At 48.3% G+C, this 21075-nt stretch overlaps 1 protein-coding gene across 2 annotated transcripts in view; it reads left to right on the forward strand.

The window, feature by feature from the left end:
* The window catches only part of Mybl2 (MYB proto-oncogene like 2), a 33396-nt gene extending 13457 nt beyond the window's left edge, over positions 1–19939 (forward strand). For both annotated transcript variants that reach the window (XM_026383303.2, XM_026383304.2), the window contains 9 exons: positions 3285–3447; positions 7545–7832; positions 9110–9538; positions 11532–11671; positions 16095–16194; positions 17450–17563; positions 18446–18550; positions 19149–19295; positions 19759–19939. In XM_026383303.2, the coding sequence (XP_026239088.1) occupies positions 3285–3447; positions 7545–7832; positions 9110–9538; positions 11532–11671; positions 16095–16194; positions 17450–17563; positions 18446–18550; positions 19149–19295; positions 19759–19887 (1615 nt within the window). In that variant the 3' untranslated portion in view covers positions 19888–19939. The remainder of the gene's footprint in view (positions 1–3284; positions 3448–7544; positions 7833–9109; positions 9539–11531; positions 11672–16094; positions 16195–17449; positions 17564–18445; positions 18551–19148; positions 19296–19758) is intronic.
* Positions 19940–21075: the final 1136 nt, after the last annotated feature.

Raw genomic sequence — 21075 nt, forward strand, 5'->3', positions numbered from 1 at the left:
ATGAGGTTATTAATAATTGTGGATTTTATAATTGCCATTGTTATTTTTATTCTTTTTAGACATACATGACAGAGTAGAGTGTACTTTGGCATATTATCCATCCAGTGGATTGTGGCTTATCCTAGGATCCTATTCTAGTGGTTGTACATGATGCAGAGTTACCCTTATCATGTATTCAAATACAAGGAAGGATAGGAAAGTTATGTCATGATTAACTCTACTGTCCTTCCTATTCCTCTCCCTGCCCCCTTCCCTTCATTCCCCTTTGTCTAATCCAGTAGACTTCTATTCTTCCCCTCCTCACCCTCTCTTTTTGTGTTAGCATCCATGTATCAGAGACAACATTTACCTTTGGTTTTTTGGGACTGGCTTATTCCACTAACATAGTGTTCTCCAGTTCCATTTGTTTACTGGAAAATGCCCTAATCTCATTCTTCTTTACAGCTGAGTAATAGTCCATTGTGTGTATGTTTTGTTCTTTCTTTCCAAATCCTTCTTTGGAAATCATTCTGATCAAGAAGTCTTACCTTATAAGGTCACACTTTTGTTTACTTTTTTGATACTGGAGATTGAACTCAGGCACTCAACTGCTGAGCCACACCCCTAGCCCTATTTTGTATTTTATTTAGAGACAGGGTCCCACTGAGTTGCTAAGCACCTCACCATTGCTGAGACTGGCTTTGAACTCGAGTTCCTCCCAAGCCACCTCACCTGGTACTTTCGTTTTCATTTTCTGGCCCTGTTTTTATTTTGTATTTGTAACAACTTATTTTACAATTAGTGTAATATTTTTTAAAAATACTGCTCCCTTCCTACATTGTCTGCTTTTCCTGTGTTTCTTTTTGTTTTGCTAGTTTTCATTTCATTTTGGAGGCTTCTTTGAAAGTCCGCTGATCCTTGACTGGCTATTAATCTTCAGGAACCAGTTGTTAAAAGTGGTTTGGAAGCCCACTGCACACAGGCTGTGCTTATCTGCTGGTGGGCTCTGTGTCATGGAGTGACTGAGTATCCACTGGCCTTGTAGAAGGACATTCCAAGAACTGATGAGTTTTTACTGTGTTGTTCCTTTCCCCAGAGATGCATGAGTTCTTCAGATTGATGCCCTAGGGCTCCAGAGGCTAGTGGAAATTCTAGATCAAGGCATGGGGAACGTATAGGGGTCTCCCCTCCAGCGTTAGGATTTTCATTCAGTCCCAGTTTCAGCCTGGTGCATCATCCCAGCCCTTGGCTGTGGCCAGGGTGCCCAATCATTTCTTCCTTGAGAATAAACCTTCCTTCTGCTTGCAGGGATTTGTAAAGGTCTGTTTGCTGCTGTCTTCTACCCTGGTCTCATTCTTGGGCATTTTTGCCATATTGTGTTTTGTTTCATTCTGGTTCCTTTCTTTGTCATGGCAGTAAAGTCCTGGGAGGGAGAGGAAAGAAAGTTCCAGGTCACGTTTCTCCTGAAGTCAGGAATTTTGTTTTCATAACTCAGTGCCTGAGTATATTGTCTTTTGGGGGCGATATACTTGGTTTGGAGATGCAGGCCTCTTACGCTGAATAACCTGGTTGGCCTTGCAGATGCCACCAGCTTCGCCTTTATCTGCCGGCACCCTTAGTCACGTGGTAGTCATTAGCCTCTCTCTCTCTCTCTCTCTCTCTCTCTCTCTCTCTCTCTCCCTCAAACACCATAAACTCTTCCTGACAACTCTGCTGCTCTGTGGGCCTGGAGGGCCCTGCCGCCTTGTCCCTGCTGTGTGGCTCCTGGGTTCTTGTCCTTCATTCTCAGCAGGGTGGGGGTATTACTTCTTTAGTGAAGTTTTCTCTGTCCTCCCAAAACTGGTCAGGTCCTGGTGGCCTCTGTGTGGTGCAGTGCTCTACCTTTCTTCCAAGGAATTCTACCCTAATTGCAGGTAGATTTAATGCCTATCTCCTCCACTAGATGAGACGAAATGGCAACCATTCAGTCTCATTGGCTGGCGTATCCCCACTGGAATGATTCTCGGTGTACCATGGGTGCTTCATAAATACCTGTGAGTAGAGGCATGAGTTTGGAGCACCCTGGACTCTGACCTGGTGGGTAGGAGGGCTTGGGAGATGTTGTAGTTTGGGTTTTCTAGTGGTCAGGAAGCAAAGACAAGATGCAAGTACAAGGAATTTACTAAGGAAAGGCTGTCACTTGTTAGGGAAAAAGTGGAGAAGAACAGGGAAAGCGTGGAGCAAGAATGGGGTCTCTGGTAAAGTCTGGTCTTGGCCTGAACGAGGCCAAGATGTGCGGGTGGGGCACATGAACAGTAGGGGTGTGTGTGCGTGCAGGGGTTGGGTAGCTCCTGGACATCTCTGGTTGTCTTCCAAGGCCATTCTCTAGAGAAAAAGTCATAGGTAGAAGCTATTGGCAGCAAAACAGCTTCTGGGGACTTGGTGTACTGTACACTTGGGGGATCTGGGCGAAGCACCAGCATCCCATGCCCCACGTGCTGCCCAGCCAGCACTGTCCTGTAGGGCCAGAGCACAAATGGCCAGAGATACAGACCCTCCTTAGACTTCTTGCACAGTTAAGCTGTTACTCTCTTCTGGTCACATCTCAGCAGAAAAGCACTCTGCTCAGAGCCCAAAGAAGGCAGTGCTCTGCGCTGCTGGGACACTGCTGCACAGCTGGACTGCCATGTGCACCACTCGCCCGTGCACCACAGTGTCCTGTGTCTCTACAGCGCATGCTGTGTGTTTCTGTACCTCCGCATGCTGGTTGTACTAACCTTGTCCTGCTCTGTGCTTTTCTTCTATCGTCCTCCTCTGTATACTATTTATACCTCTGCTAATGTGTCCTCATCATCCATTAGTGATGGAACATGAAGTAGTATATTTTTTTAGATAAAGAGGCTCAGAGAGGTAGACAGTAAGTGGTCTTTGTACCCTCTGTGACCATTCATAAGTCTGTGAGCTGAGCAAGGCTTGCATGCAAGGTGATTGTGAGACTGATGTCAGGGGTCAGTAGTCAATAGTTTGCTTATGGATTTTGCAGATTCAAAATGGCCCAGGGATTGGGGTGAATAAGAGTTGCAAATATATTTTAGATTTTGCCATTTTGCCAGAGCCTACATAATACATTTGTTTACTTCATAGAGATGGGTGGAAATTCTTGAGGGCTAGAAGCAGACATTGCCTTAGAGCTGTGACACCTTAGAGTTCATCCAGATATACCTTCATTTACAGAAGTGAAACTCAGTTCAGGGAGATTGCAGTGTGCCTCAGGGTGCACCAGCTAAGAGCTCGGGGGTTCAGAGGTCCTTGGTTTTCCCCTGCAGGACAGACAATGCCGTGAAGAATCACTGGAATTCCACCATCAAAAGGAAGGTGGACACGGGAGGCTTCCTCAGTGACTCCAAAGACTGCAAACCTCCTGTGTACTTGTTGCTGGAGCTCGAAGACAAGGACAGCCACCAGAGTGCCCAGCCTGCAGAAGGCCAGGTGAGATGGCTGTACCATAGCCCAGCCTTGGCTTCACCTCCAGTTTGTTTCATTTCACGTTTATCTGATACCATCTCGTAGAACACCTTATCTACATCAGTTATCCAGGTTCTGCTACAAGGTTCAATGTGGCCTGTGTTTCTAGGACCTTTTCTTGTAATAGACATCCACACATATTTTTGTGCCTGCAGGCGAAGGAGAACAGAGCTGTCTGGTGTGGAGACTGAGACTTAGGCTGCGGAAGGGGCGTTCTTAGTCTCCTGTCCTCATTAGCAGCTCCTTCTTACCTGTTGCTCTTTCTAGTCCTAAGATTGAAAGCATTTTTTCAGTTAAAAAAAGAGAAAAACAAAGCAAAAAAAAAAAAAAAGCGTGCAGTCATGTTTAGTTTCCACCACAATTGAGACTGAATTCTCTGTGCTGCTGTTGGTTGGCCTTTTACCTATCCCTGGCTTCCTAATCTGTTTTTCCTCTCTGTAATTTTGCCTTTTCTGGACAGTCATGTAAATGAAACCATAAAGCTTTACATTTAAAATTTAAAAACAAAACCAATATATGCACATGTTAATATACCTCCATCCCACACCTCAGACCAACTGTTTTTACCTGTACCTCTAGTGATGTTCCTGGGTGTGTGTGGTACTGGGAATTGAACCCAGGGGCGCTCTACCACCGAGTTATATTCCCAACCCTTTTTATTTTAAATTATGAGACAGAGTCTTGTTAGGTTGCCCAGATTGACTTTGAATTTGCCATCTTCCTCCCTTGGCACCCTGAGTAGCTGGGATTATAGGCGTGCATCACTGCACTGGGCTCCATTTTGTCCTTATGGTGATAATGTGGGACTGGTTGTTTCACACATTGTTGTTAGTGCTGACTGTGATTGCATAATATACATGCCAGTTTTATGTGCACCAAAAACATTATCATTGCTTTAATTTCAACTTTAGTTTATGCTTATTTTTGAGGGTTTTTTTTTTTTTAGTCTCCTCCCCCTTTGTTAAGATATAATTGACAGGTCTGGGGGTGTGGCCAAAGTAGTAGAGCACTTGCTTATGATGAGCTAGGTCCTGGGTTCAGTCCCCAGCACTGCAAAAACAAGCAAACAGAAAGTCATAATTAAAAATACAAATCACATATATTTATCTGTCTACAATGGAATATTTGTGTGGCATATAAGCTTTTATGTCTATACACGCAATGTAATGTTTTGACTAGTTAGTAGACTGTTTTCCCTTAATGTGTTCATTTGCCTTGACTTGCTTTTTGTTTGTCTTTTTTCTTTTTTTGATTCTGAGGATTGAACCCAGGGTGCTTTACCACTGAGCCACATCCCCAGCCCTTTTTAAATTGCTTAGAGTTTCACTACGTTGCTGAGGTTGGCCTCAAACTTGTGGTCCTCCTGCCTCAGCCTCTTGAGTTATAAGGGTTACAGGCCTTCGCCACCATACCTATTGTGGTTTGTCTTATTTCTTATTGATTTCAAATGTATTTATTCTATATATTAAAATTCTATCCCTTTATCTTGTAGTAAATTTCCCATTGTGTTGGTAGCTTCCTCATCTATTTATTTTATAAAGGTTAGAAAGGTAAAACAGACATCAAGTCACCCTGAGTTGAGAGTTCTGCTGTTTTTGATAGTGTATGTAGTTACATGTAGTCATTAGCACAATCGGTACTAAACATTTTATCAATCCCAAGTCCAAAGTGTATTTGCCCACTCTCTCTGATCTGGTCCTCTGAAGCCATCTGCCTATTGTTTGTAATTTTGCCTTTATAAGGAGGTTGTACACATGGAACCATATACATAGTCAGCTCTCTTGTGGTACTTTTTCACTTGGCATAATATATTTAGGAATTATCCATGTTGTTGTGTTTATCTGTAGTATTCCCTTATATTGATGAGTAATATTCTGTTGTAGGGATGTACTGCAGTTTATCAATTTACCAGCTGAGGGACATTTTTTTCAAGTAGTGTTTACAAATAAAGCTACTAGAAACATCCCTTTTATGGGTTTTTGTTTTTGCTGTGCGGTTTGTTGAACCCAGAGCTTTGTGTATGGTAGGCAATTGCTCTGCCTCTGAGGTATATTCTTAGCTCTGGGTATAGGTTTTCGCTTGAATAGGTTTCCGTTCCTTCTATATAAATATAGTAAGTATTTTCCTAACTTTATAGAAGCTACAAAACTGGTTTCCTAAGTGATGTTCTTTTTCTATATTTATTTTTTAGTTGCAATTGGACACAATACCTTTATTTTATTTATTTATTTTTATGTGGTGCTGAGGATTGAACCCAGGGCCTTGCTCGTGCTAGGCGAGTGCTCTACTGCTGAGCCACAACCCCCCAGCTCTGTTCTTTTGTTTTTTTGTTTTGTTTTGTTTTTGATAATGGATTGAACTGAAGGGTACTTTATTACTGAGCTACATCCCCAGTCCTTTTTATTCTTTATTTTGAAACAGCATTTTGTTAAGTTGCAGAAGGTTTCACTAAGTTGCCCAGGCTGGCCTTGAACTTGCAATCCTCATGCCTTAGTCTCCCAAGCCAGTGGGATTGCAGGTGTGTGCTTAACCCTAAGTGATGGTGTCTTGATGGCAGTTTTTTTTTTTTTTTTTTTTAATATTTATTTTTTAGTTCTCGGTGGACACAACATCTTTGTTGGTATGTGGTGCTGGGGATCGAACCCGGGCCGCACGCACTCCAGGCGAGTGCGCTACCAGTTGAGCCACATCCCCAGCCCCTTGATGGCAGTTTTTAAACAGTGTTTTTGGCATCTCATCTGCCCCATTATAGATAGCATTTAAAAGTTTTTAATCTGACCTGTTATCCATCTTCTCTTTTTTTCTGTGTCAAACTGTTTTCATTGCATTCGCTTGACAGCAGTGAAATTAACAGCTACCATTTCAATCAAGAACTTTAAGCGTCCTTGCTGATCTGCATAACGTCCCCTTGCATGGAGAACCTTCGTGTCCTCATTTTACAGGCATCGAGGTCACACTACTTGCCCAAAGTCAGCTATTCAGGGGCAAAGCTGTGTCTGAATCCAGGGCCTGTGCTCTCTGCCTAGCCTCATTGGTTCCCTATTAATGTGGGATCCTGCTCCTTGTTCTCCACATGGCCTTGGTTAATCCCATATGCCATTTTTTTTCTTTTTCCAGAATTTTTATTGTAGAATGAAGAAGAGTACTGTGAACCACCATGCACCCAGCATTCAACTTCATCTTTGGTAGTTGCTAACGCTTGGCTACCCTTTTGTCTGTACTCTGCTCATTCTCCTGGATTGAATTATTTTAACCCCTAGATTTCACATACTTAAGGATGTATTGTTATTAGATAGGTTTTTTTTTCCTTAAAAGCATAATCACAAATCCTTGCACAATTATTTTCTTAAGAGCATGATAGACTTAACCAGTTATGAAAAACTATCAATAATAAGCTTATAATTAGGTAGGAAATTAATATAAATTCATGTGAAAGAACATACAGTATGACAACAACTGTGTCACAAACTTGCCATACAAAAGATGAAATAGAAGCTGGGCACATAAATAGCATATGCTTGTAATCCCAGCAGCTCAGGAGGCTGAGGCAGGAGGATCACGAATTGAAAGCCAGCCTCAGCAACTTAGCGAGGACCTAAGCAACACAGTGAGACCCTGTTTCTAAATAAAATACAAAATAGAGGATGTGGCTCAGTGGTCAAGTGTCCCTGAGTTCAATCTCTGGTCCGTCTGCGTACCCCACCCCCACAAAAAAAATAAAAACATTCACTTATAATAGTATGAAGCCATAGTATAGGTTCAGCCAGTTCAGGGACTTTGACATTGATTCTGAACTTTTACCTCGTGCACAGTCCATGTGCCACCCTTTCCCATATTCATTCTGGGACTGTGTATTTAGCTGTTCTGTTGCTTTCATTAGCCTTCTTGTCTCACAACATTGATACTTTGTGAAGTGTGCAGTGTGGCTAGTTATTTTATAGAATGTCTCTTTTGGCCTTCATGTGAGTTTGCTTGTTACTAGATTGAAGTTGAGTATTTTTAGCTGGAAACTGCTACATAGTCTATATCTCATAACAAAAATATACCCTTGTGTCTACCAGGAAAATCTCATGACCAGCTGGCCCTCAGCATCCATTACCATAAAGGAAGAGGAGGGTAGTGAGGGGGAAGCTGTGGCAACTGCCATGTCCAAGGAGCAGGAGCCTGTCCCTGCAGAGCTGGATGGAGTGCACACCCCAGAGCTGCTGGAGGAGTTCCCCAAGCATGAAGACCAGGAGGGCTCCCCCCCAGAAACCAGCCTACCCTACAAGTGGGTGGTGGAGGCTGCAAACCTCCTCATCCCTGCTGTGGGGTCCAGCTTCTCTGAAGCCCTGGACTTGATCGAGTCGGTATGTTGGCCAGAGCAGCTCACAGTGGGCACAAAGCATCCCCAGCAGGGAGCATTTTCCTCACAGACCTGTATCTTTTCCTTCACTCTGTCATCCTACTACCTTTTACTGACCAGATGTGAGTAACCACCCTGAGCAGGGCCTGAAGACACTGACTTGGTCACCATGAAATTTTCGCCCTCTGTTATGAACATCAGGGTGTGCAGGGTGCACCTGACCCCTGTGGACATCACCGGGTGGGATGGGAAGTCCTTCCCAGAGGAGAGCACTACATGAGTCCACAAGGACGAGTGGCAGGTTGACAGCACAGGGCACACATGGTTAGGTTTCCCTCGAGAGGCCCAGGAGGTGCCAGCTTTAGGGCTGCTTCTGGAGTGATAAGTGGTCTGTTGCTGCTCAGGGTAAGCAGCCGGTCTCCGTGTAAGGTTGCCGCATGAGCTGGGGCTTGGGCTCCTTTGTGGAGAGCCCCTCAGTGGGGGCTGCACCTCTTGCATCATCCAGGAATCCGGCTGAGCTGTGTGGCCCAGAACTCAGGTTCTTTCCATAGTTACTCTCTGCTGCTGAAGAGGAATTGCAACCAGTGAGAAACCTGCCGTCCCCCTGCTCCAGGCCAATCCTGTGGGATGTGCTTCTGGTCTACCAGATGCTGTCAGTTCCAGGATCTCCTTGAGATTGGGGTGTGGGCCTGAGGTCACCTTGCCCTGAGCTGGCTTCCACCTTTAAGAATGAACCTCCTCTGCCTCCAGCAAGTCCCAAGGACCAGAAATGCTGCTAGGCTGAATCTACTGAGGGTCACACCTCCAAGACCAGAGCAGAGCCCCCTCTCTAGAAGCCTTTGGGCTTGCACTGTCATTTCCTGGGTAAAGGTAGAAAGACTTGAGGTGACTCGGGTCTGTTCTCAGAAGCCCAGTGCCAGTTTCTTGGTCTGAAAATAGGAAAAGTCTTGTTTCCCCAGCAGGATGTTGGGATTGAAACTACTTTAAAAGTGCCCCAAGGAGGCCACTGTGATTGCCCTTCCATTGCTCTATATTGATTTCTAAAAGTAACTGAAAATACAGTGCTGGGGATATAGCTCAGTGATAGGGCACTCACCTAACATGCACGAACGAGGCCCTGGGTTCAATCCCTAGTGCCACCAAAGACTCTTTGAGGAAATGCATGGAAATTTTAATAATTGGTTTGGGGCTGAGGGACCATGTTTACTCCTGAGTATCTTCCTTTCTGAATGGTCATACTGTATTAAAAGTAGTGTAATCCTAACCTTCCTCTCTGGCCAGGACCCCGATGCTTGGTGTGACCTGAGTAAGTTCGACAACCTCCCCGAGGAGCCCTCTGTAGAGGGCAGCGTTGACAGCAGCTCGGGGCAGCCCCAAGCATTATTACAGCAGCAGCAGCAGCAACAGGCACTGCCAGTCCGCCAGCCCGCTGCCTTGGCACCGAACGTCACAGAGTACCGCCTGGACGGCCACACCATCTCGGACCTGAGCCGGAGCAGCCGGGGTGAACTGATCCCTATCTCCCCCAGCACTGAAGTGGGAGGCTTGGGTATTGGCACACCACCCTCCATGCTCAAGCGGCAGAAGAAGCGGCGAGTGGCTTTGTCCCCTGTCACAGAGAACAGTGCTAGTATGTCATTTTTGGACTCCTGCAACAGCCTCACCCCTAAGAGCACACCTGTAAAGACTCTCCCCTTCTCACCCTCTCAGGTATGTATCCCTGGCTCAGGGTCTGACACATAAGCATGCACTGTTCAGCCAGTATTTACTGAGCAGCTGCTATGTGCCTGGCCCCGTGCTCCATGTTCAGAACTCAGGGATGTGCAGAAACAGACTTGGCCCTGCCCTTGGGGAGTTTACACTGTGGCAGGAAGATTCAACTATGATAAGAGGTATGAAGGAGGTAGCTTGTGGTGCTGTGCATGCATCTAAGCTGGGGGGCCAGGAGGGCTTTCAGGAGGTAGAGCAACCAGCAGATGACTGCTGGGAGAAGATCCTGCTCTTTGACCACCTGTTCCACAGCAGCTTTGCCAATACCCCAGGAAGCTGAGTTGCAAATGACAGCCCCCTTGGAGAGGTAGTCAGTACTGGGGACAGGCTCAAGGTGAATTAACCAAACTACAGTGTAGAAAATGGGGAATGCTGAGTCATCAAGAGCTTGCAAAGAGCTAGCCAGGTCCTGGGTCTGTCTCCAGGGGCTTTGTAGTATATGTTAAGTGTTGGGGGAGCCTGGAAGGATGCCAGGTCTTTTCTAAGGGTCTGGGGAGGCACCCAAGCTTCCTGGAAAGCGGTGTTAGAGCTGGGACTCCTTTCCTCCATCACCTTGACCAAGAGTGAAATTGCTGGAAGAGGTGGGGGCAGGATGGGCCTTAGAGACTGGATGTATCCTAGGTTACATGCTGTCCTGGGGCAGTGGGAGGACAGGTGGGTCCTGTGTGCCTGGCCCCGTGCTCCATGTTCAGAACTCCCTAAACCTGACTGGTTGAGCTGAGACATGGGGTCTGGCCCTCTGTGAGGCTATGGGGGCGTTCAGGCCCAACAGTGGCATAAAGCAGATGGGCCTCTGTCCTGGAGGGATTGAGGCTCAGATTATGGTTCGAAATGGCTGATGGTGTTTCCTGGGGAAGTCCTGTTTCAGTTTGCCAGGTGTGTCATATTAAAGTACTATAGTCTGGGTGGCTTAGATGGCAGAAATGTGTTTTCCTTCAGTAGAAGCCCAGGATCAAGGTGTGAGCAGCCTTGGTTCTAAGGTCTCTTTCTGTCTTAACCGTTCCTCCACTGTGTGACACTGTCTAATCTTTTGTCTTTTTTCTTAAAATCCCTTATTTTATAATTTTCTTATAAGAACACCAATTGTTTTGGGTTAGAATGGGTGAAGGCCCACCCTAATGTCTTTTTAAAAAAATAATTACCTTCTTAAAATTTGCATTTCCAGGCTGGGGTCCAGAAGTCAGCGGTAGCATATATGAGGCCCAGGTTTGATCTTCAGTACTGAAAAACAAAACTTAAGTCCCCATCTCCAAGTATAGTCCCATTCTGAAGTGCTGGGGTTTGGATGTCAATATGTGAGCCTGAGAGGGACATAGTTCAGTCCATGACACATTCTTGAGTGGGGGCCTGGGTGGAGAAGGAAGACAGAAGAGCTTTGGGCTGCCTAAGTAGCCCTGAGGGATAGGAGTGTGGCCGCTGTCCTCTGGAGATCCTGCCTGGGCTGGTGGGCCTAAGGCTACCTACAGGTAGCTCTCTAAGCTGGTGACAACCTCTCAGGCAGGGAGGGCTTAGGTGTAGATGTGCTTCAGATCACAGATGCCAGTTCTAGCTAGATTTGAATCTGACATGTACAAGTATTTGATTTTCAAAGGGTGCTTGTGTCTCAGGATTCACAGGGACTAATAACTGTATCGAGTCTTAGTCTGTGCCTCCACAGGCCATTTCAAAGTGTGTTTTACTTCTGGAAAGGAAGCATAGTCGGCTTTCTTTGTCTTTACTGCACTGTATCCCAGCTATGATTTGGGTGATTGTGAGCCCAGGCCTATACAGCTACTTGATGGGTTCTTGTCCACCTGTGCTGGTCTTTGCTGTTCAGCTGAATTGGCCTTAGGGCAGCTGTATTATGGGGAGGGGCTTCTGAAGGTTGCTCCTCTAGTCCCAGGGCCCCAGGGCCCACAGGTCATCCTGTCCTGTGTTCTCTTTTTCCTGGCAGTTCCTGAACTTCTGGAACAAACAGGATACTCTAGAGCTGGAGAGCCCCTCACTGACGTCCACTCCAGTATGCAGCCAAAAGGTGGTAGTCACCACGCCCCTGCACCGGGACAAGACACCCCTGCACCAGAAGCATGCTGCGTGAGTGCTGGCGTCCACCTGCCCCTCCCGTAGCAGTGGACTGTGTGTGCCTGAGGCAGTGGGGAGGACTCCTGGAAAAGCACATCAGTTTCAGAAAGTGTTCTCCCTCTGACTCCACACCTCTCCATGTTTGTCATTCTAGCCTGCTATTTTATCTTTCCCCTCCCTCATTTAAAAAAAAATTTTTAAAATAGATATTTAAAAAATATTTGTTTATTTTTAGTTGTAGTTGAACACAATATCTTTATTTTTATGTGGTGTTGAGGATCGAACCCAGGGCCTCACACGCCCTAGGCAAGCATTCTATTGCTGAGCTACAATCCCAGCCCTCATTTTTTAAAAAAATATTTTTTTAGTTGTAGATGGACACAATCCCTTTATTTTGTTTATTTAATTTGTTCAGGTGGTGCTGGGCATCAAACCCAGTGCCTAATGCATGCTAGGCAAGTGCTCTACCACTGAGCCACAACCCCAGCCCTATCATTTTAATTTTTTTTAACTTGATAGTTTTATAATATCAGGAGCATAGCCCAAGTTGACACAAAAACGGTGATCTCTTTCCCCCTTTACAAACTTTAAGTGCAAACCTGGAGTGTTTGACAGCCTTGCGTGTGGGCTGGAAGTGGCCTGGCCCCTCATCTCTGGGGCTCTGTGCAACCCTGGCTCCAGCAGCCTGAAAGGGCTGCCCAGCACCTGCCTTTTGGAAGAGCTTTCTATTCTTCACTCCATGGCTCAGGTGGCTAAATTCCACATGCAGTTGTTTCCTTGCTGCTCTGCCTGTTGCTTTTGCTGTAGGAGAAGCTTGCTGGTGTCCCAGAAGGAAGTTGTGATTCAGGAATCAGTTCATGAACTTAGCCCTTATAATGACAGGTGAATTTAGAAAGAACTCATGCATCACTTGGTTAGAAATCAGTCTCAATAGTGGATTTTTAAAAATATGTTTTAGAGCTGGGATATAGCTCAGTGGTAGAGTGCTTGCCTAGTATGTTCCAGGCCCAAGTTTGATCCCCCGTACCCTAGTAAATGAGTGAGTAAACTCACACACACTCTCTCTCTCTCTCTCTCTCTCTCTCTCTCTCTCTCTCTCTCTCTCTCCCTCCCCCCCTCCCCCCTCCCCCTCCCTCCCTCCCTCTCTTAGTAAAAAAATAGGTTTTGTGAGAAATGATTCTCCATTCAAACCAGAATTCTAGATTTTATATCTAAGCCCTTAAACAGAGATGCCAAACTGCAGAAGTCATTGATACCTCCCTTCTTTTCCCTTCTCAAGCCCAGGAATATTTGTTTACATGCCAGGCACGTTTTTTTAAGCAGGTTATTCCCGCTGTCTCTGGTAGTTTCCTGACATGTTCAGGTTAGCACTCTCATGAGTACACCCTGGCTCCTCTGCATGTCTCTGGGCTCTCTCCTTTGTAGCTCTCTCCTCTTTGGTACTATGCCTTGTGACCTCTAGCTGCTGGGGACTCCTTGGACTCGGTAATTCTCTGCAACTCCAGGGTCTGCCAGGCTTCACCTGGGTGTCTTCTGCCAGTGCTGTGGGCAGCAGTCGCTGGCTCACTCTTTGTCACTGTCCTCTGTTGCCTGGTGTTGGGGTCTTAAACCTTGCCTGTTCCTCTGTTTCTTTGCTCTTCCAGGTGGGAGGGTACATCTGATCCCTGACAGTTTGTTTTGAGCAAAAGTGGAAGCATGATGTTTCATCTTTAAATTAAAGATTTTTTTGGTTTGCTAATATTCTCTTTGAAAACTTCTTTTTGATGTTTGCCAAGACATACTAGGCAAGAATGATACAGCCTTAAAGTTCAGATTTTATTGGTATCATTTTGTTGCCCACTGATTTTATATCCCGTCTTTACTCTCGGAGGTTGTGGTTTATTGGAAGGGAGGTTCACTAACAAATTTAGATTCCTGTTTGCTTACCATGGGGTTATGACCCCTTAAGCCCAGTGAGAGTTTCACACCAGGCCTCCTGAATATCACAGTTGAGCCCCACCTGCTTTAAAGGTGGTAGAGCACTTGAGCCGATGGTTGGGCAAAATCTAACCTGAGCCTATTCTACAATGAAGTTCTTGAAAAGTCAGTATTTCTAAAAAGTAGAATGGGTAAAGTCCAAAAATTGTAAGTCAAACGGTCTTAAATCCAGGACCTGCTATAAACAGAAACCAGTATGTGGTCTTTCAGATGGTGAGGCCTTCGGAGGAGGATGATGGTGAGGGGTTTCTGACTGGTGGAGGTCAGAGGTGGCCTCTTAGATGGCTGTGAAGATTGCTGAGGAAAAAGCACAGTTCCGAGGTAGACACATGCCGTTGTGTTTATGGAGCAATAGTAAGGGTTTGGGGAGAACCAGGTGGAGGGAACTGTGGAAGAGGAGGTAGGAGGTGTCTGGCCCTGTGCCCCTCACACATTGTTGACATGGCCCTAGGGTTTAACTGCTGAATGAGAGCAGGACTTCCCTGGGTAAAAATTTGATTTGCTTAGTTGATTCAGGGTTTTTTGTTTTTTTTTTTTTTTTTTTTTTAGAGTTCTCAGAGATGGCTGGTCAAGGACTGTGCTCTTGCAATCTGGGCCTTCTTCCTGTTTCTTTTCTTTTTTATGATTTATTTTACAATAGAGTGTATTTTGACATATTATACACAAATGGAGCACAGTTTATCATTCCTCTGGCTGTTTGTGGCTGGTCTGTCCATTAGTGGAACCATACAGGTATGCAGGGTCCTTCTTCCTGCTTCTCAGCAAGGAAGGCGGGGACAGAAATCCTGAATAGCTGTGGCCTCTACTTGGCTTTCCTGCAGTACTCAGGTAGTGGAAACATCTGAGGCCCAGCTAGCTGCTTCCTTTATTGTCTTTGTCTGTGGATCCTTCCTTATAGGATTTTTGTTTTTTAGTTACCTCTTCTTCTTTTTTTTTTTTTTTTTTTTTTAATTTTGAGACAGGGTCTTGCTAAGTTGCCTAGGTTGACCTCAAACCTGAATCCTCCTGCCTCAGCCTCCTGAGTAGCTGGGATTATAGGCAGTGCCACTGTGCATAACATTTTTTAGTTACCTCTTCAATTTGCTAAGCTCTTTATGAGTGTGTGTTTATTTACCTTTACCCCTGCCTCTACTGCCCTGTTTCAGAGGAGGAATCTTGGGCTCCGTATGCGAGGCAAGTACTCTTCTGCTGAGCCACACCCCCAGCCCCTTTTCACCTTCCTTTTCTTCTTTATGTTCCTGTTCATTGTTTTAAGCCCCTGTGTTGACCTCTGTGAGAACGTCATAAATTGTCTTCTGATTTGCTGGTGTGGTTTTCTGTGGTCTCCCACCCATTGAGCCCCTGGCTTACAGCACTACATGTGCCACTTCCTGGCTGCCTTCCACATGCCTCTTCACTTCCACCCCCCTGAGTCTTCTGACACGCATGTGCGCTTAGTCTTGCTGATGCGGTGGGTTAAAGAGACTCTGGAGTTCCCAGGTAGATGGAGTGTGGTTTGCACTGTGGGGTATGAAATTTGTCTAGGCATGGATGTCTGTCTTCACTCTTTCTTACAGAGGGGAGCTCAGTGTGGGGGAGGATAGAGGAAGGGAAGAGATTGTGGATCCCTGTTTGAGCTTTGAGTCCTGAGAAAGGAAGAAAGAGTGACCTGCATTGGGTCTGTCATCTCCCAATGGAGTGGTTCAGGCTAAGGGAAGGGGCCAAAGAGGCACAGGTGGCCACATCCAGGAGTTGGCCTCTGCCCCTGAATTCTGATGAAATGTATCTTCTTCCTACTGTCATGGTCAGTGGGCAGTATCTCCAGGTGACCCAGGCCAAGTGGGCTTTGCATAGGAGTGTCATGTTCTGGGGGTCTGGTACCTGCTGCCAGAGCTGAAGTTCCTGTTGCCCACCCTGGCCTCTCTGTTCCTGGCACTCTGGGGTATGAAGTGCCACTTCTGTCCTCTTCCCCTTCCCCAGCAGGCTTCTCTGTCATAGGCAGAGAGCATTCTTGGAATTCTGTGTCTGAGGGAAGGGTCACAGTGGTTCTGCTTCTGGGCCAGGCTGTTTCTAGGTTTCTCACTACTCATGTGTTCCCTCCATATTTCTATCCCCACCATTGATGATTTTGGGGTGAGGCTCTGGCCTTACAATGTTGTCCTGAGGCTGAGCAAGGATGTGGATTCATAGATTCCGGTTTTCCCACCCCACACCACCATGCCTGAAGCATGGCCACAGACTTGTTTCTGGAAAGTCCCAAGTCTGGACTATGACTGAGCTTCATTCTTTGTCACTGTCTGGGTCTCCTGGCCCCCTTAAGATTCATTCCTATCCTTCCTGTTTCTGAACATGGCCCTTCCTGTGGGCCCTGACCTGGACCCGAGGGGCAGGGAGCTGGGCGGGATCTCCAGCCACTGGGCCCAAGGGAAGGTGGAAGTCTGCCCCCTCACTGAGCCTGCCTCTCTCTGGTCCCTGACAGGTTTGTAACCCCAGATCAGAAGTACTCCATGGACAACACTCCCCACACGCCAACCCCGTTCAAGAACGCCCTGGAGAAGTATGGACCACTGAAGCCCCTGGTATGTAGGTGATCACTGTTCTGGTCTTTGGTGGTCTCATCCAACGTGTGGGTCACAGGGCCCTTCCACTCTGAGATCTCCGGATTTTTCTCTCCTAAGATGTGGATGTCCTGTTTTTATCGATGAGGACAGCAGGGCTGTCTCTAATCACCTTGATGACATTCCTGAGCACCTCCAGTGTGTTGGACAGGTGCTGGGATCTGTGACAGTGTGTAGATCGTGGAGGAGGGTGGTACACATGTGACACATGAATGGCTGCATTGCTTTCAGTGTACAGTGCAGGCTGGGAAGAGAAGGGTGGGTACTGGAGAGCTGAAGGATGTTTCAGGTCCCGTGCCTGCTTCTGAGCAGGGGCAAGTTGCCCCCACCCTGGAGCCTGTTGCCTGCAGAACACAGGGAAGGCACCAGGGCTGCGATGGCAGGCGAGGAAGCCCCTGCTGGTATTTCCCCATCCTCCTCCAAGTCGATGGCTTTCCCTGGGAAAAAAGAAATAGCCGGCTTCCTTCGGGGGCATTCTGCAACTAGAGGGTAGTCGGGAGCTCTGGGGAGTAGAGAGGGGTGGCTGCAGAGAAGCCTTCGTCTGTGAACAAAGTCTGCAGCGCCTCTGGCCTCACTGTGTGCAGCCTCCTGTGAAGCCTGTGGGGCTGGGGTCCCCATCCTGCGATGGAGGACTCCACTGAATTAGGTGGAGTTTCTAGGGACCATGTGGCATGTACGAGCCAGCACTGCCCTCTCCTGCTGCAGTAGAGATGTACTGGGCCTTTTTATTTTGAGACAGGGTGACCTCAAACTTGTGATCCTCCTGCTGGGGTCAGGCATGTATCACTGCGCCCTACACTCTCCACTTCCAGGAGGCTGGAGAGATTGCTGAAACCCCAGGCCTAAGCAAGGGAGATGGATCCGCATGTCCCTGTTAGTGTGTAGCAGAGGCAGATGGCCTTGGGCAGGTGCTTGATCTCAGGCCTGAGTTTCTGCCATGGGGAGATCAGTTATTGCATAGGACCGTGGGAGTTTCTGTGGAGTATGGGGCTGCTCTCAGCCATGGCATCCTTGGGGACTGAGGTCTCTGTCCACTTGTCCAAGGCAGGACAGTTAATGGTTGAGAATGATGTGCGAGATTAGCGTCCTGGCACAGGCTTGCTTCCCGTCTGGCCCAGCTGTGACTGACCCCACTGTCCTGTGAGCAGGCTGTGTCCCATACCCAGACAGCCTGCATGCAAGACCTCACATGGACCACCTCTACCCCTGCCCACAGCCCCAGACCCCGCACCTGGAGGAAGACTTGAAGGAGGTGTTGCGTTCCGAGGCTGGCATTGAGCTCATTATCGAGGATGACACAAGGCCCGAGAAACAGAAGAGGAAACCCGGAGTGAGTAGTGGGGGTACCCTGTCCCTGCTCCCAGTCTAGGCATGGGGAGCTAGAGCCATGGGGAGGAACTTAGCCCTGGGGACACTTGGTGAAAGTGGGGTGACTTATTGATTGACAAGTGAGGCCCTAGAATTTTACCTGGACTCTCCCCTTCCCACTGTGAGTGGTAGACTTGTTTGTCCAGTGTTGTGATAGGACTCTTCTGCCGTGGGCCCTGGGCTGGCTGTAGTGGCTGCAGTAGTGACAGGACCTAGTCATACCTTCATAGAGTTCAGCAGGTAGAGTCGCATGCTCAGCGGATATCCCATGACCATCTGAGTCCCTGTGGGATGAAGGGCAGTAGAAGGGGACTCAGATTCCTAGGGCCTTCTTCAGATGGGAAGAGCTAGCCAGGCAAGGGAGAGGGGCCATTGAGCAGGATGGGGCATTGTTTCAGGAAGGCAGAGCAGGGAGACACACCTGGGTGAGGGGCAAGTACTATTCTCAGGCTGGCACAGATGCCAAGCTTAGCCAGCCTCCTCCTGCTGCACCGCCTGTCTCTGCCAGTCCTGTTTAGGGGCATGCTTGGTGTGATAGAAGCTGGGGTGGGGAGGCTGTGTGTGGCCCCTCAGGGTTGAAGAGCAGGCTTCTTAGTAGGCATACGTTCGTGTTCTGTCCTATTCACTATCGCAGTGTCCTGCAGGACAGGGTCCACGTGGGTATGGAATCTGTACCAGGGCTGAGGGGTCCACCCCCCCCCCATGTTCTTAACAACAAGTCCCCACCAACTAGACCTCACTCTACTCCAGTGTGGCAGGGCCTGGTTCCATGCAATCTCTGACAAGGGCCATCAAGGTGCAGACTGTAGGAATCCCTAACCACCTCCTTTCTCCCCAACCACAGCTGCGGAGGAGTCCCATCAAGAAAGTCCGAAAGTCCCTGGCTCTTGACATTGTGGATGAGGATGTGAAGCTGATGATGTCTACACTGCCCAAGGCTCTGTCCTTGGTAAGGGGTCAGCTGTGGCCATTCTGTCTCAGGGCCACAGAGGCTCTTCTGCCCTGGGGAGGGTAGTTTCCCTGGGAGCCTTCTGCCTCTGCAGCTGTTTGGTCAGTGTCAGTTGCGGTGGTCTGTGGATCATCAGACTGGACTTAGAAGGGCGGGGCCTTGCAGGAAGGGGGCAGGCAGGGAAGGGTGAGTCTGTTTTCTCCCCAACCCCCTGCCCCCTCTGCCCTCCCTGGCTGCACTGGCAGCTCTATCTCTCACAGGTTTTATTTGGTGGGAGTTGCACTGCTAGAATAGCTGGATAGGTGGGAGGGGGGTTTGGTTTGCTGCAACTCCTTGATGTTGGTAAATATTTTTGGTACCAGGAAAGCTAGATGGCATGTTGGCCCTGGAGCTCCACAAGAAAGGGCCAGCATTTCTGTTGGCTGGGTGCAGGGCTCTGAGAGGGCACTTTGCAAATGCCCTTAAAAGAGGAAGTTAACGTCCTTCCCAGAATCTCAGCAGCCAGGAGGTGGCGGCGCCAGGCTGTGATTCTGGGTTTTTCTTCCTGGCTCACTAACAACTTGTAGCTAAATGCTGACTGACTTGGTTTTGATTGCAGCCAACAAATGTCCCATCCAGCTCCTCCAGCCTCTCGTTGCCAGGTGTCAAAGAAGACAACAGCTTGCTCAACCAGGGCTTCCTACAGGCCAAGCCTGAGAAGGTGGTAGCCCAGAAGCCCCGAGGCCACTTTCCAGCCCCTGCCCCTGTGAGTGCTAATCCACCTCCTTTGGGTCTGTTCTGCTGCCTTCTTCACCTCAAGGCCTTTCCACAGTTCTTCTCGCTGCCTGAGTGCTGCCCTGCTGTATGTCTGATACTTTCCTTCTGTGATCTCAATCCAGGCATCACTTCCTCGGGGAAGCCTTCTTCGACCTCACTCTGGAGAGACTCTCCTGCCCACAGTCCCCCCTCTGACCTGGGTCTCACTTATAGCTGAGTCATTGTTTGGTTTGCTTACTCTTCATCTCTATCCTCACCAACTTCCTGCTTCACAATTGAAGCCCACAGATGGGGAGCCACTAACTCAGGGCCCCCCAGGAAAGTCTCAGGACAAGGTGGCTTTCGGATTCTAGAGGGAGAGTCATAGAAATGTCCCAGACCCCCTGACCAGGGCCCCAAAGGTTTGCTGGGAGCATGCTGTCCTGGATGGTAACCCTCTTGCCTTCTCCCAGATGACCAGCGCCTGGAAGACAGTGGCCTGCGGGGGGACCAGGGATCAGCTCTTCATGCAGGAAAAAGCCCGGCAGCTTCTGGGCCGCCTGAAGCCCAGCCACACATCGCGTACCCTCATCTTGTCCTGAAGGGCCTGGAGGGCACGTACCTGTTTCTCATGTTTACAGGGGTTGGAGGTGGTGGAGGGGTCTGGATTCAAAAGTCACATTCAAGTGAGACCAACTACAGGGAGCCTTCTGCCACCAGCCCCTCCTCTACTGACTGCTCAGGTGGTGACAGGAGGGCCACACACTGTCCTGTCACCAAATCCTGGTGCTAACAGAACAAAGTCCCACTCCTGGGCCTGCCTGTCCCCTCCCCAGTGCCACAGGGAGCAAGCCTTATTGCCTTCTCCCAAGTTCAGGCCTAGGTCAGGCCTGGCCTCATCTCAGACCCCTGCGTGGGACAGGGGACAGGGCTGGGTGCTCTTTTTCTCAACCTCTGTTGGTACTTTTTCTTGCAAAAATAAAATTGCCTTTCTCCTTGTGCTGCTCTGGACTCTTCTTTCTCTTGGGCCCTCGTCCTGAGGATGCAGTCTTGCCTATACATCCTGGGCCTAGGTGCTCTGGACCCTTTTCCCCAGAGGGTCTCAGTGATCAGGAAGCAGGTTCTCTTGGCTTTGCTCCCAGTGGGCATCTCTGCCGAGCTCTCAGAACTCTTGGCCCAAAATGGGGTAGGATTGGACAGGGTGGGAGAGTGCAGTGGGGTGGTACATTTGAACCTTGCATGACACTGGCCGTGAATTCACCTGGCATCAAACCAGCCATTGCTTTAAGCTGAGCCAAGGATCCTGGTGCTGTTTGAGCATGACCTGGGGCACCTCAGTTCGAGTGGGACTCTTGCAGCCATGAGAGAACTTGATCATGGGGATTGGTCCAGGGTTGGTGTCTTCCTAGACCAGTGTGAGGGGCAGAGGCTGGGAGTAGAGGGGTAGGAGTGCTGGGCTCTGCCTGGGAGTGGGCAGGTGTTTTCTAGTTAAGATTGTGGATGATGAGTGCCCTGACAGGGTCCAGGTGCTGGCCTGCCATTTGACGGCTAACATGTTCTCCAGGTGAGGCTGAGAGGCCAGCACAAAAGCTGGGGGCTAGTTCATTCAGTAATGAATAAGTAGCCCAGTGAGTCACTGCTTCCTGAAGCTACATGCTTGGGTGAGTCATATGACTTGCTGCGCCCAATGGGACTTGGAGAATCTGCTGAGGGAGTCAAGAATTCCCACTGTCCCAGTTGAGAATGGGAGCAAGGCCATCCCAAACCACCAGCCTCACCTGATGTGGCAG

The sequence above is a fragment of the Urocitellus parryii genome, chromosome 6, assembly GCF_045843805.1.
Source record: "Urocitellus parryii isolate mUroPar1 chromosome 6, mUroPar1.hap1, whole genome shotgun sequence".
In the NCBI taxonomy this organism is placed as follows: Eukaryota; Metazoa; Chordata; class Mammalia; order Rodentia; family Sciuridae; genus Urocitellus; species Urocitellus parryii.